The 17,456-nt window shown below is 39.6% G+C and overlaps 1 protein-coding gene across 21 annotated transcripts in view; it reads right to left on the bottom strand.

Moving 5' to 3' along the window:
* The window catches only part of CEP112 (centrosomal protein 112), a 413,727-nt gene that overhangs the window by 86,343 nt on the left and 309,928 nt on the right, over positions 1–17,456 (bottom strand). For 20 of the 21 annotated variants that reach the window (XM_082370414.1, XM_082370412.1, XM_082370410.1 and 17 more), the window contains 2 exons: positions 6,554–6,616; positions 313–462 (listed from right to left, as the gene is read on the bottom strand). The exons of the other annotated variant lie outside the window; for it this stretch is intronic. In XM_082370414.1, coding sequence (XP_082226540.1) covers positions 313–462; positions 6,554–6,616 — 213 coding nt within the window. The remainder of the gene's footprint in view (positions 1–312; positions 463–6,553; positions 6,617–17,456) is intronic. 21 annotated transcript variants of the gene reach the window in all.

Genomic DNA, 17,456 nt, shown 5'->3' with positions numbered 1-17,456 from the left:
AGCAGTACTGGGCTGAAACAGTCATTCTGATTTCAAGAGACAGCTCCAAAGTGGTTCTCAAGAGAAAGGACAGGGTATTTTTCAAATATTTGTTCAATGTGAATGGACTGAGCTTGCCCAAAATGACTTTTTCCGCTGGCATGTGACCTTTTGGAGGGCAGGCAGCCTGAGTCACTGGCTGCGTCAAAGGCAGAGTCCAGGGGATGGATCACTGCAGGCTGTGTGAGCAAGCCGGACGCCTGCATCCATCCGCCCTCCTTCTAATCACATTAAAGCAGCCGGTACCACTGCTTACTGGGGTCTCCAGATTACCTTGATTGCTCGGTCATTATCTCTAATCAGCTGCTTCTTCTCATCTTCAAACTTCTGTACAACGTCCTGGAGCTGCCCTTCTGCAGCGAACCGCTGCTGGCTGCTCTCCTCTTTCAGAGAGGAGATGGTCGTCTGAAGCTCTGCTATGATCTAAAATGAAAACAGCATGCTATAGCTTCAAATTCTTCAGTGAGAGGCCTCTATTTTATATGTATTTATGCTTCACAAAAGAATGGATTTGGCAAAACTCTAGTCCACAAACTAAATATTTTCAATTAATGTTATCACACACACTAACGCATGAAATTCCACACAATAAAAGACTATAATAAAACTGTGAATGGTGAACAACTGCTGAACCAAATATACTTGGAAGCCGTTCCCACTATAACATTCCACAATGTTTACTCATCAGAGGAAAGAACATCTGTGATCTCAAAAATATGAAATGTGTCAGGATTTATTTTACTGAGAAACATACTTGTTAGAGTGAAAAAAAACTATTTTGCCTTTCATAATACTTTGAACTCTAATAACCAAAGAAACTCATGAACAGAGTTCATGGTTCATAGTTACCTAATTCTACACAATGATTTTTGAGTGTTTACTAACGCTTGTGTACTGTGCTAAGCACTTCAGTTCCTGTGTCAGTTACTACTGTGTGACAAGCACCGCCATTGCCCATCTTTTATAAATGGAGAGACAGAGGCAGAGCAAGAGGTCAACCTGTGACGTTGCTGAAGATGCCATGTGACCAGGAGACAGGCAGGATTTGAACCCTGCAGACAGGTCGACTGCTGTACTAGTCGGTTCCTCTTAACTAGCTACTACTTTGTCTTCCCTTTAAACAAAGTTTTGGTATTGAAGAGAAGTTTATTATGATATAGTTCTAAATAGGTTGCTTTCTTCCTAACTGATATATATCCATGAAAGTTTATTTTTGGTTCAAACGAGTCATTTCAGAGGCTCCCGTAGTATTCTCTACATTTGAGAATCGGGTCTCTCCATGACTGGGTTCCCTCCATGGTCTCAAAGCAAATCGGATGAGGGACCTTTTCTTTAATAGGTTTACTTAGAGCACTGCTCTTCCTTTGGTTTGGATGTACCCATTTCCTTTCAAATTCAATAGTGATAACCTTTCAAAAGCAGGAAATGGTTGTGTCTTCTAACAAAAGAAGCAACCATCGTCCTGGGTTAGAACTTTATGCTGTTGGGTCTACAGGAGAAGGGCTGGTTGGTGAGAAACACTGGACCAGTTAGTGCTATATGTTCCTTGAAGCTCAGTTTTTCAACTATTATTTGATGACAAAACTAGATTACAGTATCATAAGGCAGTAAATAGAAAGTGTCTGGAGTCTTCCAGATGCCAAGTGCTATAGAAACATTAGTTGTTACTACTGACATAAGTAGCATATTTACCCAAAAAAGGAACATTTAAGCTTTGAGAAGTGAGCAAACTCACTGTAACAAAGGTTAACACTTAGAATTTGTAAATAACCAAATATAAAACAAGTGTGAAATAAATGACAAAATATATGAATATTTTAAAATGCAAACTTGAACCTTCTGCAATGGGAAGAGGGATTCATTGACTGAGAATGAAGATATTTTCATCTGTTTTCTGAATTTTGATTAAGTGTTTCCATTCTGGCTGCAATTCAGTTAATTCTCATAGCCCTTCTATGAAACAGGGAAGGTTAAATTCTTAGAGTAAATGTCAAAAACTGAGGCGCAGAATAAGCAGCTCACTCACAGTCACAGAGCAAGAGGAGCCGGAGATAAGAAACAGCCAGATTTCCTTGGCCCAGCATGAATCTTAAGAGTGATATTTTATAAGAACATGGGGCCAAATAGTAAAAATAACTATTTCAATGACTATTGCAGTGTTTCAAGTTGAGTAAACTGAAACGTGGTAGAAGTGTTGAGTTTAATTCTGTAATGTGTTCAGTGTGTGTGTGTGTGTGTGTGCACGTGTGTGTGCGCGCACGTGTGTGTTTAGTTCTGTCACGCAATTTTATCACGTGTAGATTCGTATACCACCACCACGATTACACAGCGCATTTTTATGGTACAAAGTAATTTCGTGCCTTTAAAAATTAGTAAGATTTAGATTCGCTTCTAACTGACCAAGACTGAAGGTAAAAAATATTTGGGGGCTCTTCAAATGACCACAAGGACATAAGACATGGATCTCTTCTTTTCAGAAGATTTATGACAGCATACATCAAAAATAAATAAATGCAGGTTTTGGAAGGAATGATGGGTGAGGAGAACATGCTTGCTTTTGTGTAGAAAATGAAACCTTAACATTCTTTGCGGGAATAATGAAATTCCTTTGGGGAAATAATGAGATTATCTTTGGCAAGTTATATTTTAAAACTTATGAAGATGATATAGGGAGAGTGTCAAAACACTTCAGATGAAATACCTCATATAGATAAATGAATTGATAGACTGATAGATATGACGGATTTAGAGAGGTGGCTGAAATATGGATAATTCTGGAAGCAGATTTGAGGTTTACTTTAAGATTGAGAAATAATCACACTAACTAGATGAATTAGGTCTTGGCTGTAGACCTAGAGTATAAGACAACAGACTGTTCTCTCCTTAGCTCAGGGCACACAACTGGCACTCAATAGATATTTAAGTATTGGAACTATAATCATAGTAAATAAGAAAAAATAATTCCCTGGCAAATTATATTGAGATAATTTAGTCTTTTCATAGAGTAATAATGTAAAAAGTTTCTGAGAAAAAGAAAAACTGACCTGTACAATCATAATCAAACGCCACCGGGTTTGATTGAATCATATTAAAAATCATAAGACAAAATGCTACCACTCAACTAAATGTCTATCCTGTATTAGCTTCAGAGAAAGAAGTGGATAAGAACATTTCCATATGGATATTAAAAATTAATATTTGGGGAAGCAAAGGGGAAGTTATTTGGGGCTAATACTGTAAGCAACCCAACCAATGAAAGCTGTAATATTTCATCATATTGTTAAGCAACTTCTACTTTGCATAAATGTCAGTGGTCTTATTAGGTCTTAAAAATAACAGGATTCTAAATAGAGGTCAAGATTCCATTTTTAACTCTCTTGTTTTTTAGATCATAGTAGAGTTTGAGATTTTCATAAAACTCTTCTTTAAAATACAATAGACAAGGCATGCATGGCAAGGTTCGGCAAACACTGAAGATCCCTAGAAAATGAGTGGAAAAGGGGCACCCATGCCTTCTGGGTGGCCACCCTGAAGAGTGGCAGGGAGGGGGGCATTATGGGCACGGGGCATGAGCCCAGGCTCTGATCTGCGCCAGCGGGAGCTTGGGGGCCACGCGGGGGGACATCGGTCCCTCGGCGATGGGCAGGCTCTGCTAGCATTTCTCCGCAGCTACCTACATTCCTGCAAAAATGGCAATATTTTTCTTGAAAAATGGCCACCAGGTAAGTCAGATGAGTGGGGAAAACCACATGAAAGATGAAAAGGCAAGGTTAATATGTACTATTAAGATAAAAAAGAACAAATACGCGATTCTGATGGAAATTATATTTGGGAGTGTTCCCAGAGATGGTGCCACCGCTGCCATCAGGGTGAACACCGAGCGTCCCAGGAGGGGTGCCGTCCTGGGCCTGTGAGCGTTCAGAGTGCATGGTCTACTAGGTCCTAGAGCTTGATAAAATCTTAAAGGTTAAGTGACTTCCTTTAAGGGAGTAAAATATTTAAAATATTTTCCAAATTTAACCTGATGCTGCCCTAGGTACATTACTAATGCATTCATCTTATTACTTTTTTTTTTTTTTTTTTTTTTTTGAGAGAGGGATTTAAAAAAATCTGATAAACAGTTAAGCAGCTTTGCTTCTGGCACTCTCCTCAGCCGAGATATGAGTTAGAGATTCCAGCAGACTATCACTGGAAAACAGCAAAAGTCCATCCACAGTTCTGTTGTATAATGTTTATTTTCAAATACTCTGTTTCTCTGAACTGACTTGATTAGAGACAAGTGTTTCTCAAATGCCAGTTCGCAGATGTAAACATAAACACATACTTATATGCATATAAATAGCTATATTATTTAGAGGCGGGCAAACAAAATGTCTGTAACGTAAGGTCATCCTACTCTTATGAGAAGGGTGGACTATCTTGTATTATGTTATTCTACCCTTTCTAGGCTTTTTCTTTTTTGGTGTTGCACTGCCCTTTCATTTATGAACGATGGCCACAGCACATGGCAGCTGTCCCCAGCTGATGTCTGCTCCCTACCTCCTCCATGTCCTTACATGGGGAAATACCCAGCAACGCTTTCCCTCTCCAAAGTTTGGAGGGAGATTTGATCCGTTCTTGAACACCCAGAAATAAATTTAAAATCCATAAGTTCTTGCTCCTTCCATACAGTTTTCATTCTTCGCTCCCCCTCTCCTTTCTCCACTGAGATTTCACAGGCTCCTATAAGAACTAACAGCTGTTAAATGCTTTACCGTGTCCTAGGCCCTGTACTAAGCACTTTTCTGGCATTGTGTTACTTAATACTTAAAACTGTCCTATGAGGTAAGTATACTACTCCCCCATTTTACACATGAGGAAACTGGATTCCTGAGAGAGCAGGTAACTCGCTCAAGGTCATGTAAGTGGTGGGGCTGGTACTCAGACTCAGGTCTGTGGACTCTAAAGCTTAGGCTTTCTGCCCCCCAACTTACATTTAATTTGCTTTAATATGGACTAATCAGGCTTCTTCACACCTTCCTTTAGGTAAAACTTAAATACTCTCAGTGTTTAAGCATTTCTATCAGCTATTTTGTATCTCACTTTTGGTCTACCTCCGCCATTTAACATAAAGCAAAATAAGCAGGATGTAAGGGTAGGCCAGCTGGGGTTTTTTTCACGTTTTAGTTTAGCTTTTGGAGTAATAAGATTTCTTTTGATTATAAGAATCTTTCTCAGTGGATTAAAAAGGATATTTCCCCATGTTATTTCCTGGAATAATGGCCATTGAGACAGCACCGTCATCTTTTAGATAAACACGTTCATCTTCACTTAGACAAAGACTTTTTGCTTTCCTAATGGGATGTGAATTATATAATACATGCACATTTTAGAAATAACTGTAGAACCTAAGAAATTTCATAATTATCGGCAGAGTTTTGCCATATTAAAAACGTGAGGGGTTGGGCCAGACTGGTGGTGTCAGGTTAAGACCTTCCGTTCCAATGTCAAAGACAGGTTGGGTCCTGGCTTAGTCACTTGCTAACCTGCGTGACCTCACCTCTCTGAGTCTCAGTTTTCTCAAACGGAAAAATGGGGTCAGTAATAGTTTCTAATCCCAGAGTTCCTGTGAATGAAGACTGAATGAATCAATATGATTAGTGCCCCATAAAATTCTTAATTTCATTATCGTTTTGTTGTAGCGTTGCTAGTACTACCACTGTGTACATACATTTCAGGTGACTGCCACATCTCACTATACATGGCAAAAATACTAAGAAAAGTTGATTTTAAAAATCATCAGATATGATGTCCACAAAATGAAATGGCTTAATCTATCCATCTGTAAGATGAAAATTAGCATTTATTTATTCCACAATGACTCATACAACTAAGGAATGTTTGGAATTCCCTAGATGATGCCAGAGGACATCATTATAACAACTTGGGCAGAAGAAGGACTCCAAGCTTCAGAAGTCAAGTAGAGACAAGTGTTCAGTATCTGGCCTTCCACTACAACTACTGTAGTAACAACATCCAGCAAGATGTGAATGTTGGGCCTTGTAATTCTTCTTCTTCCCAAAAGGAGTCAACAGTTGAGGTGCTAATTTAACCCAGTATATTTGCCATTTTGAATCTTGTTGTTAAGCAGTCTTTAGGTGCAGCAAAATGGAATACTGCAAAAAAAGCACAGATGGTATCAAACCGCTTACATCACAAATGTAGGTGTGTATCTCCAGCCCTTGTGAAATATATTTCAGCCTGGACTTGTTCAAGTACACAGGCTGGTTTTACAATATCTGAGTGTGTGTGTGTGCGCATGTGTACGTGTGTGTCGGTTCAAATGGTTCAGTATGCCTGATTTTAAAAAGTTAAGACTGAAATATTAATAGCATCCGCATACTCATCAAAAATATGATACTAATCCATAAAAAACTGAAAAGAATCACGTTTAGCTCTAAAGTACAAACGCTTTTATGGTAGGTTTCTTTCTTGTTTGTTTTGGTTTTGCTCTTTTTTTCTTTAAAGTTCTTACCTGGGAGGATTTGGCAAGCTTCTGAGTGTATTCTTTCTCAATCTGCTTCAGCCTGCTGTTGGCCTGAAAAACACATGCAATGAACACACACACAGTGACCTGTGAGCTTGGTATCTCTCGCACACGCCTATCACCAGGCAGCTGGGATGGCTGCCAGCTGCACCGCCCTTCTGGGGCAGCCAGAAAACCACAGGGCTTGCCTTTGATCTAACGCCAACTATTCATCACTTAAAAAGCAAAAAGCAAAAGAGAAAAAAAAAAGATCTCTCCTGCCAATTATTAGACAAACACAGACTTCTGTGGAAAGAGAAAGGGAGAAGGAGAGACAGAAATAGACCCAGCAAACGTGTGTGAAGTCGGGGAAGAGAGGAAACAGAGGAGAAGGAAGAGGAAACGAGGGGAGAGGGAATCGGAGGTGGGGGAGGGAAGACGGTAAATTTAACACCCTTTCCCTTAGTTTAAAGAGAAAAGAACTAGACCCTCCTGGTGGAGGCTGATAGGAGATTTTAGACTCACTGAGCCAAGGTCTGAGCCCTACTCTGCCTGACACACAAGAGCTCTTTTTTTGAAGTGACAGATACATCTAAATCAAACAACTTCTATGCCCTGGAAGTAGGGTGGCCTTCCCAGAAGAAGTCCACATTACTTAGAACTCCATGATCTCCTTTGCCACCCGAGTTCCCATCCTTTGTGTGTGACCTGCTTTCCCTCTCCCTGGAAGCCTCAGGATCTTCACTTTATCCTCCGCGTTCGGAAATGTCGCGGTGACTTGCCCTAGCCGGGTCTTTTTTCTCATCCATTGTGCAGGCACTAAGCAGGCCCTTTCAATCTGCGCTTGGGTCCTGCATTTCTAGAAAAGGCTTTGGTCATTTCTCTCTTAATTTCCTTTTTCCCCCTGGTCTCTTTCTCTCTCGTCTCTCTGTCTGCCTGCCTGTCTCTGCAGCTCTGAATATTGGAGCTCGCAGGTTTAGCATATTTGTCTTATTGCTTCTATTTTCCATTACTTTGTCTTTTTGATCTTTTGTAGCAATTCTTGACTTTAAATGTTAAACTCTGTATTGGATTTTAAAAACTCCGGCCGTTCTGTCTGTAATTTCCAAGAGTTTCCTTGTTGTTCTCTGAACACACCATCACTCCCCATTTTTAACGGACGAGGACGCTGTGCCACAGAGAGGTTAAGAGAGTTGCTCAGCGTCGCATCTAGGAAGTGATGGAGCCAGGAGCCGAGCCCACGTGGTAGAGCACAAGCGCTTCAGCGGCTAGGACACACGGCACAGGGCGTCCCAGAGAATCCCAGTTCTCCTGAGGTGACTGATTTCATACACACCTATACAATGTCCATACCTACACACACACATTTAAATTTTCTTTCTGTTCTCTAGAGTGTTTGTATTTTTCTTAGTTCCTTTTATTTCTTTGCTGTTCCAGCCTGTTTTGGTCTCTGCTTTTCACTGTAGAAATTGTCCTCCATGTTTGGTGATCTTCGGCGTTCTTGCTTATTTAAAGCGTGGCCCTCTAAAAACGGGCAGGCTTGGGGACAGGTGGCGTCATCACAGGGTATCACTAAGGCTCCTGGACTCTCTCACACCAGCATCTGACTGGACATCCTTCTTGGACCATTTTGCCCAGAGCTGTGTCCCCTGGTTTACAGCCTGGCGGCATACATCGGGCTGCCAGGGTGTTCAGAAGGGTGCCTAGATGTTCAGGATACCGATTCTTGTACAGTCCCGTTTTTATTTTAACCCTGAGCTATACCTGGGTCCCCCCTCTCATTCCATCTCTCCAGGGAGCAAACCAGGGGTGGACATGGAATAAATTCAAAGGCTGAAGCCCTAATACCAATGTGATGGTATTTGGGGTGAGGCTTCGGGAGGTGACGAGGTTGGGGGGTGGAGCCCTCATGAACGGGATTAGGGCCTTTATAAGAAGAGGCCACTGAGCTAGTTCTTTCTGCCGTTTGAGGCTACAGTGAGAGGATGGCCGTGTGCAACCTGGCAAAGGGCTCTTACTAGAACTGGACCACAGCAGCACCCTGACCTCCAACTTCCAGCTTCCAGAACAATCGGAAATAAGTTTCTGTTCTTGATAAGCCACTCAGTTTGTGGTGTTCTGTAACAGAACCCAAGCTGACTAAGACAACAGCCGTGTGATTTATGAACTTAAGTTCACAAGCAGTTCGCTAGAGTTTATCCCATAAATCTCTCTGCATCTATAATGGCGCTGAATACACTGGGTAGTTTTGTTTTTTCCAGACTAGAGAGGGCTTGTGACTATTGCTGTTTTCTCTAGTAAATCACCAGACTCTATTCTAGCTCCATGACTAATAAAGTCACTCTCTACTACAGAATCAAGGCCACACTGAGCCTCATGAGGGTTATTTGTCTTGCTTCACATCCTGCCAATGCTTTTTAATAAAAAAACGCTGTTGATAAAGTACTTGTTGCTTATTTAATAAATACTTGTAGAGCTCTTACCAGGTGGCACACACTGTTCTAAAGGCTTTAAAAATACTTACTAGAAAATATGAAAATTATAGTGTCATAAAGATTGTTACTTTTCCCCCAAAAAAGTTGGAGTCAGAGAGGCTGGTTAGTGTACGACGTCCTGTGACACAGATGCAGCTACTCTTCAAGAGTCTGAGGCTACTTAGCTCCAGAACCCCACAACCTCAAATAGAGTCTTTTACAATTAACCACCCAATTCATGCATCCATTCCAGGCAACCGGGACTAGAGCAGCGGACAAAACAGACAAAAATCTCTCCCTACCCTTATGGAACTTCTAACCTAGAGAGCAAACATATAACTTATCAAAGTGATAATAAGTTAGATGGTGCAAATGCTATGAAGAAGGATAAAGCAAGAAAGTGAGATGAGAAGTGAGGAATGGTAGGGGGTAGTTTACAATTTTAAAAACATAGAAGTAGGGAAAGCCTCACCGAGAGGGTGATATATGAGCAGAGACCTGCAGGAGACGAGGGAGCCATGGTGGACTCTAGGGAAAGAGCACTCCAGGCAGAGGGAGAGCCAGTGCAAAGGCCCCGAGGCAGAGGCATGCACAGTGTGTTCAAGGCACAGGGAGGATCTGTGAGCAGCATCTCCCTCGGACAAGATGAGAGAGAACGAGGGGCCACATCCTTCATGGTGTTGTAAGCAGCTGTAAGGAACGTGCGTTTTAATATGAGTGAAATGGAGAGTCAAGGAGGCGTTTTCAGTACAGGAGTGACATGGTTTCACATGAGTATTCATACGATCACTCTAGCTCTTGTTTCGGGCAAGAATCAGGCAGAGAAGCCAGTTGGGAATCTACCGCAAATAATCCAGATGGTGACAGAAAAGGTGGTGAGAAGTGGTCAGATTCTGAGAAAGATTTCAAAGTAGAACCAACTGGAAATGCTGCAAGATAAAGAGATGAATCAAGGATGACTTCAAGATTTTTGTCCTAAGCAACTAGAAGAATGGGGTTGTCATTAACTTACATCAAAAAAAACTACACGTGGAACAGATCTGGGGGAAAGATCAAGAGATTGGTTTTGGACACACGAAGTTTGGAGATGCCTACTGGACACCTCGTGTTGAGGTGAACATTTGAATATGTTCAAATGTTCTGGAGTCCAGAGGAGAGGTCTAGGTTAGAAGTATAAATTCAAATGTCACTAGTATATGAACAGCAGGTAGAACTATGCTACTGGATGAGATCTCAAGGCATTGAGTGTGTATCCAAAACAGAAGTCTAAGAATCCTGAGCCCTGGGCCTGCAGATGTCAGGAGGCTGGAGATGGGGAGGAAAGTAAACGGAAGTAATGGCCAGAGAGAGAAGGAAGCAGGAGAGTATGGGATCCTGAAGCCAAGGGAAGAGAGTGCTTCCAGGACTAGTCAGCTGTGTCGGGTTCTATGGGGAGTCACGTGACATGAGCGTGTGGAGGACAGTGGTGGCCTGGACATGAGTGATTCTGGTACAGCACCAAGGAGGAAAGCTGGATCGGAGGGAGCTCAGGGTAGGAGAGGGGAACTGGAGAAGATGAGACAAGTTGTCCACAGTTTTGTTACCAAAAAAAAGGAGAGAAATGGGCTGGAAGTTGCAGGGGAAGTGAGTAAAGAAAGGGCTGATGGTTGTTTTTTTTTTTACAAGACAAAAGAGCAGCATGTGTGTAAGATGATGGGAAAGATCTGGCCATAGAGAAGGAAAAAACAAATGATGCCAGAGATCTACTGGCGGCATGTCCTGGAGTGAAGGCAAAGGGGTGAGTTCTAGGGCACGAGGGGACGGGGTGGCCTTTGCTGGGAGTGCAGGTCAATTATCCCTGGTACAGTGGTGGGAACTTCTGATCACGTCCAACTTCTCCGTGGAGTAGGAGGAAAGATTCCTCAGCGAAGCATGAGGATGGCAGAAGAGATTGTTGGGAGATTTGAGGTGTGAGGAAAGGGTATGAATAGCCATGTAAGAAGTGGGAAAGGGAAGAGGCTGAGGAATCCAGCATGAGCCCCAGGACTCCAGGAGGTATTAGGGCCCGCCTGACATTACCAATATGAGTTTAAAGTGAGGCCAATGGGTGAGAGATGAACATCTCTAGAACTTGCCAATAGCAACATGGAGCAGAATCAACACTTTGGAGAATAATGCGAATAATTGAAGAAATAAAATTAACTTATCAACCTTCAAGGTTTTTACTATGTATGTGAACCTAAATCACAGTTGTCTGGATTTCTGAACTCCTCTTAGATGAATCTAAAAAGCTCCAGTTTAGCACGGTTGAAAATTTATAGCTCATTTATCATGCGAACTGTCTCTAAAACAGTTCTGAATAATTTTATTCTCAGGATGGCACTCACTGTCCATTTTATTTCCATACATAAAGTTAGGTTCGGGTTAGTTCTTTTAATCCAAATCTTATTTTTACAGCTAGCATTACTACTTAGAAATACAATTTTCAAACAGTCATCTGTAGCATGACCTGAACAGATGAGAGGAAGATCATCACCCTGAAATGAGAAGGTTGTTTTGTTTTCTTATCTCCGGCTCTTTCTCTCTGCCCCGACGTGTGCTTGGCCTGCCCTCCCCGTCCCCCAAGCGCTCAGTCCCTTCTGCTGTCCTCAGGTCACTCTTCTCTGCTAAAGAGCCCAAGGTGTTTGTTTCTCTATGTAATTGCCATCAAAATCTTGGCTTTAAAAACCCTACTGGAAAGGAGCAAACCAAACAATTTTCACAAAGGTGTCGATGGTTGTTAATCATCTTAATTGCTACTGTATCTCTGCAGGTCTTAAGTCAAAAAAAGTCTCTCCTTTTTTTTTTTTTCCTATCATTAATGGTGAAACTTCAGGCATTCATGATTTCCAGGAAGGTGATTTGGAGAGAAGAAAATTAGGAGACTCCTCTAGAATACTTATACTTAAGGCAGGCCCAGATCTTATAAAGAGAAGTTTCTTTAAAATATAATAGCATACATTTCTGAATTAAATATTTGTTTTTAGGATTAAAAAGAAAGATGCTTCCCAGATTCTTGAAACAGCATAAAGCTCAGTGCACTGTGCAGTATTTCCTGTTCAAAAGCTTTGCAGGCATTCATCTGAAGCTTCTTCAAACACTGTGAATACAGTTATGGCCAGCTGGTGCCAGATTTTAATATATAACTGTGTACTACCCTGTCAACAAAAATATTCAGAGAATTCATAACAAATATTTATATTTAATTTAATATATTTACAGAACTTTCAAACTTGAAAATCTCTGTATTTTACCTTAAAATAAAAGTATAAATTTAGAATCATCAACAAAATTCATGATTTCCATTTGGGCCATGATAGAGTAACTGGGACCATACTTAATCTGCTGTAGTAAACAGCCAGAAAACTGGACAAGACACAGGAAACACAGCTTTAGGATGCTGGGAAACAAGAAGCACAGGATTGTGACCCTGTGAAGGGAAGGGAAACAAATGTGACAAGCCCTATAATCACCCCTGCTTCCGTCGCAGGGCACATTCTGGGCCTGAACACAGGGAAAGGGAATCAAAGCACAGCATAGCAGTCTTGTGAGTAGAGGAAACACAGACTGGAGTTTGGGAGTCTGAGGAAGCTGGAATTTGTGGGCACCAAGCACTGGACAGGAGGAAGCTGTGTAGAGAAGGAGCTTCAGAATCTACCTGGTTTCCTCTTGAGTCTGTTGCAGATACTCTGGGTACGTAAAGGGTTAAGTTCTATAAGGCCAAGTAAAAAGTGACTGGAGAGCTTTAAGATTAACAATTCCCAAAGCTCACACAAATCTGGGAGATATTTGAGTTCTAACCAGCCAGAATGAAGAGTCATCACAGAACATCCAGAAAGGTCACACTTTAGTCATGGGGTTAAACTAGCCTTAGAGTAAAGACAACCTCAAGTCAGTTCTAACAAAGTTCAAAAACAAGCTTCAGATGGGTCAAACTGGTCATCCACAAGTACTTAATTGCTTCCTAAACAAAGTCTAATATTTTTTAAAAGAAGTCAAGAAAACCCAGCTTCCAACAATATAAATTTTACAGTGTTGATCATCCAATAAAAGATAACTAAACATGAGAAGAAACAGGAATATGTGAGCCATAAGCAGGAGAAAAATCAGTCAACAGAATTAGACCTAGCAATGATAGAGATGGTGGAATTAGTGGACGAAGATCTTAAACTACCCATTAAAAACAGACCCAAATATTTAAACAAAAAAATTGAACACAGTGAAGAGAGAAATAGAAGTATAAAAAAGAACTAAATAGCCTAGAGCATAGTAATATACTATCTGAAAGGAAAATTTCACTGGTAGGATAAACAACAGATTTGGTATTATAGAAGAAAAGATCAGCAAATATGAAGAAAAAGCATTTTAAATATACAAATGAGTGTCAGAGAGACAAAAGACTGGATTTAATGAATCTCTGAGACTATATCACATCATCTAACATATGTGAAATTGTATACCAGGAGGACAAGGTTTGGGAAAATATCTGAAGACATAATGGCTGAAAATTTTCCAATATGAAGAAAACTATAAAACCACAAGTTGAAGATCAATGAACAACAACAAAACATAAACACAAAGGAAATCACATCAGAAACATCGTAATCAAATTGCAAGAACAGAAATAAAGTCTTAAAAGCAGCCAGAAAAAAAAAGATACATTAAAAAGATTAGAATAAGGATATTTCATCTGAAACTATGCTAGTCAGAAGATAACATAATGAATCTTTAAAGTGCTGAAAGCAAAAAAATCTGTCAATCTAGAATTGCATAATTAGTGAAAACATCCTTCAAAACTGAAGATGAAATACAGATATCTTCAAACAAAAATCTGAGAGAATTTGTTACTAGCAGACATGCACTACATAAAAGGTTAAAGGCAGTTGCTCAGGCAGATGGAAAATGGTGCTAAATGGAAACGTGGATCAACTCAAAGGGAGAAAGAGCACTGGACATAGAAAATATGTGTGTCAATATAAATTATCTTTTTTCTCATTTAAAATTTCTTTTTAAGACAATTTACTGTTAAAGCAAAAATAATAAAAGTATATCGTGGAGCTTACAATATAGGTAGAAACAGGTATAGGGAAATGGAAGTATATTGTTATTAAGATACTTACATTTTATGTAAACTGGTATAATAGTATGTGAAGGCAGATGTAACAAAGTACATGTAAAAAATGAAGAGGTATATCTAATATGCCAATAGTAGAAATACAAATGGCAAAATAATAGACTGAAACCCAACAACATCAATAATCACATTAACTATTATAAATGGTTTAAAAACTCCATCTAAATGACAGAGATTGTCAGACTAGATTTAAAAGAAGGTGTAGGGCTTCCCTGGTGGCGCAGTGGTTGAGAATCTGCCTGCTAATGCAGGGGACACGGGTTCGAGCCCTGGTCTGGGAAGATCCCACATGCCGTGGAGCAGCTTGGCCCGTGAGCCACAACTACTGAGCCTGCGCGTCTGGAGCCTGGGCTCCGCAACAAGAGAGGTCACGATAGTGAGAGGCCCGCGCACCGCGATGAAGAGTGGCCCCCGCTTGCCGCAACTAGAGAAAGCCCTAGCACAGAAACGAAGACCCAACATAGTAATCAATCAATCAATCAATCAATCAATCTTTAAAAAAAAAAAAAAAGAAGGTGTAACTACATGGTAATTTCAAGATAAACGCTTTAAATATTTTAAAATGTTAAAATTAAAAGGATGAAGAAAGATGTATCACACAAACAGCAATTACAAGAAAAGTAGAGTAGCATAGCTAATATCAAAGTAGATTTGAGAACAAAGGAGCTTAGCAGAAAATAAGAAGGATATTTCATAATGATAAAAAATTTAATTAATATAATATAAAAATCCTAATGTATTTGTACCTAATTTCAAGAGCTTCAAAATACATAAGGCAAAGACTGACAGAACTGAAAGGAGAAATAGGCAAATCTACAAATTACAATTGAGGGTATTTCAACCCTCTTCTCTCAGGAATTGATAGAAAAAGTAGATAGAAAACTGGTGAGGAATAAATGATCTGAAAAAGGCTGTCAAACAACTTGACCATTAATTAAGAAAGACCATATTCTAGACCATACAACAAATTTCAATAATTTTATAAGGACTGAAATCATACAGAGTATATTCTCTGACCACAATGAAACTAAATTATAAATCCATAATAGAAATGTATCTGATGTTCCTAAAATGTTTGGAAAAGAAACAATATAATCTAATTCTGATGAGTCAAAGGAGAAATCACAAGGGAACTTAGAAAATATTTTGAAATTAATGAAAATGGAAGCATAGTATTTGTGGAATGGCAGTCAGTGCCTAGTGGAAATTTTTAGCTTTGAATTATTTTATTAGCAAAGAAAGAAATTCTCAAATGAGTGATAAAAGTTTCCCCTGAAGAAGCTTGAAAAAGAATAGCAAATTAAAGAGAAAGTAAGCAGAAGAAAGAAAATACTAAAAATAACAGTAAAAAACAATGAAATAGAAAATAGAAAAACAAAAGAGAAAATCAATGAAACCAAAAGCTGGTTCTTTGAGAAGACATCAATAAAATCAATAAACCTCTAGACAGACTGATCAGAAACAGAAGAAAGAAGATATAAATTACCAATATCAGGAATGAGAGAAAGGGGACATCACTATCAGATCCTACAGACATTAATAGAGCAATAAGGAAATATTGTAAACATATCATCAAGTTTTCTTCTAATTTAGACAAAAATGCATAAATCTCTTAAATGATACAAATCACCAAAAGTAACTCAAGAAGAAATAGAAAATTCAAAGGGTCCTATATCCCTATATGTGTTAAAACACACACACACACAAAACCCTACTTACCTATATTCAGGCCCACCTGGCTTTACTAGTGAACTCTATTAAACACCTAAGGAATAAATAATATCAACTCCACATAAACTCTTCCAGAAAATAGAAGGCATAAATTACATCATTACAACTGGTTAAAGGAGCAATGTTCCTTCACCGAAACATGGATTCTACCTCTTACCACAATCAAAAGTCTTACACCATCAGTTCTCCCCAGTCTCCCTTCTTCTCACGTCACCAATATTTTCTCCTACATCGACTTGTTACCATGTGATTATAAATAGGCTAGTTTTTCACACACACGCACCCACACCCCACAGCCCTCCCCGAAATCCTGGTATATCCCTGTGATGGCTTCACAAACATTTACTTGAAACACCTCCTCTGTGTTGGGCACAGGATGCTCACCATGGGACCCAGCAATTCCACTTCTGGGTGTACGCCCGAAAAAACCAAAAACACTAATTCAGAAAGATACATGCATCTCAGTGTTCATAGCAGCACTGTTTACAACAGCCAAGATATGGAAGTAACCTAAGTGTCCATCGAGAGATGAATTTGGATAAAAAAGATGTGGTACATACAGACAATGGAATATTACTCAGTCATAAGAAAGAACAAAATAATGCCATTTGCAGCAACATGGATGGACTTGGAGGGCATAATGCTAAGTGAAATAAGTCAGACAGAGAAAGACAAATACTGTAATGATATCACTTATATGTGGAATATAAAAATACAACAAACTAGTGAATATAACAAAAAAGAAGCAGACTCACAGATACAGAGAACAAACTAGTGGTTACCAATGGGGAAGGGGGCAAAATAGGGGTAGGGGGATAAGAGGTACAAACTATTATGTATAAAATAAGCTATAATGATATATTGTACAACACTGGGAATATAGTCAACATTTTATAATAACTATAAATGGAGTATAACCTTTAAAAATTGTGAACCACTATATTGTACACCTGTAACTCATAAAATATTGCACATCAACTATACTTCAATTAAAAAGTAAAGAAAAAGATCTAATGAAGTTGGGGAGGAGACAGATATGTGAGTAAATAAAATACAGCATAAGCGTCATGAGAGAGCTATGCACAGGGTGTTATTAGGGAAAAACTACCTGAGATACCTCACATCAGAGAAGGCTTTTGTAAGGAGACAAATATTAAAGGATGATGATGGCAATGATGATGATGATGATGATGGTGATGGTGATGATGATGATGGTGATGTTGATGGTGATGGTGATTATGATGATGGTGATGGTGATGATGATGGTGATGATGGCGATGTTGATGGTGGTGATGATGATGATGGTGATGGTGATGATGGTGATGATGATGGTGATGATGATGATGGTGATGTTGATGGTGATGATGATGATGATCATGATGATGATGATGGTGATGTTGATGGTGATGATGATGGTGATGATGGTGGTGATGATGGTGATGATGACGGTGATGATGGTGATGGTGACAATGATGATGGTGATGGTGATGATGATGATGGTGATGTCGATGGTGATGATGATGGTGATGATGATGACGATGATGGTGATGATGAT

This window comes from Balaenoptera borealis, assembly GCF_965194805.1.
Source record: "Balaenoptera borealis genome assembly, chromosome: 20".
Taxonomy (NCBI): Eukaryota; Metazoa; Chordata; class Mammalia; order Artiodactyla; family Balaenopteridae; genus Balaenoptera; species Balaenoptera borealis.
This window is presented reverse-complemented; position numbering and strand designations above follow the sequence as displayed.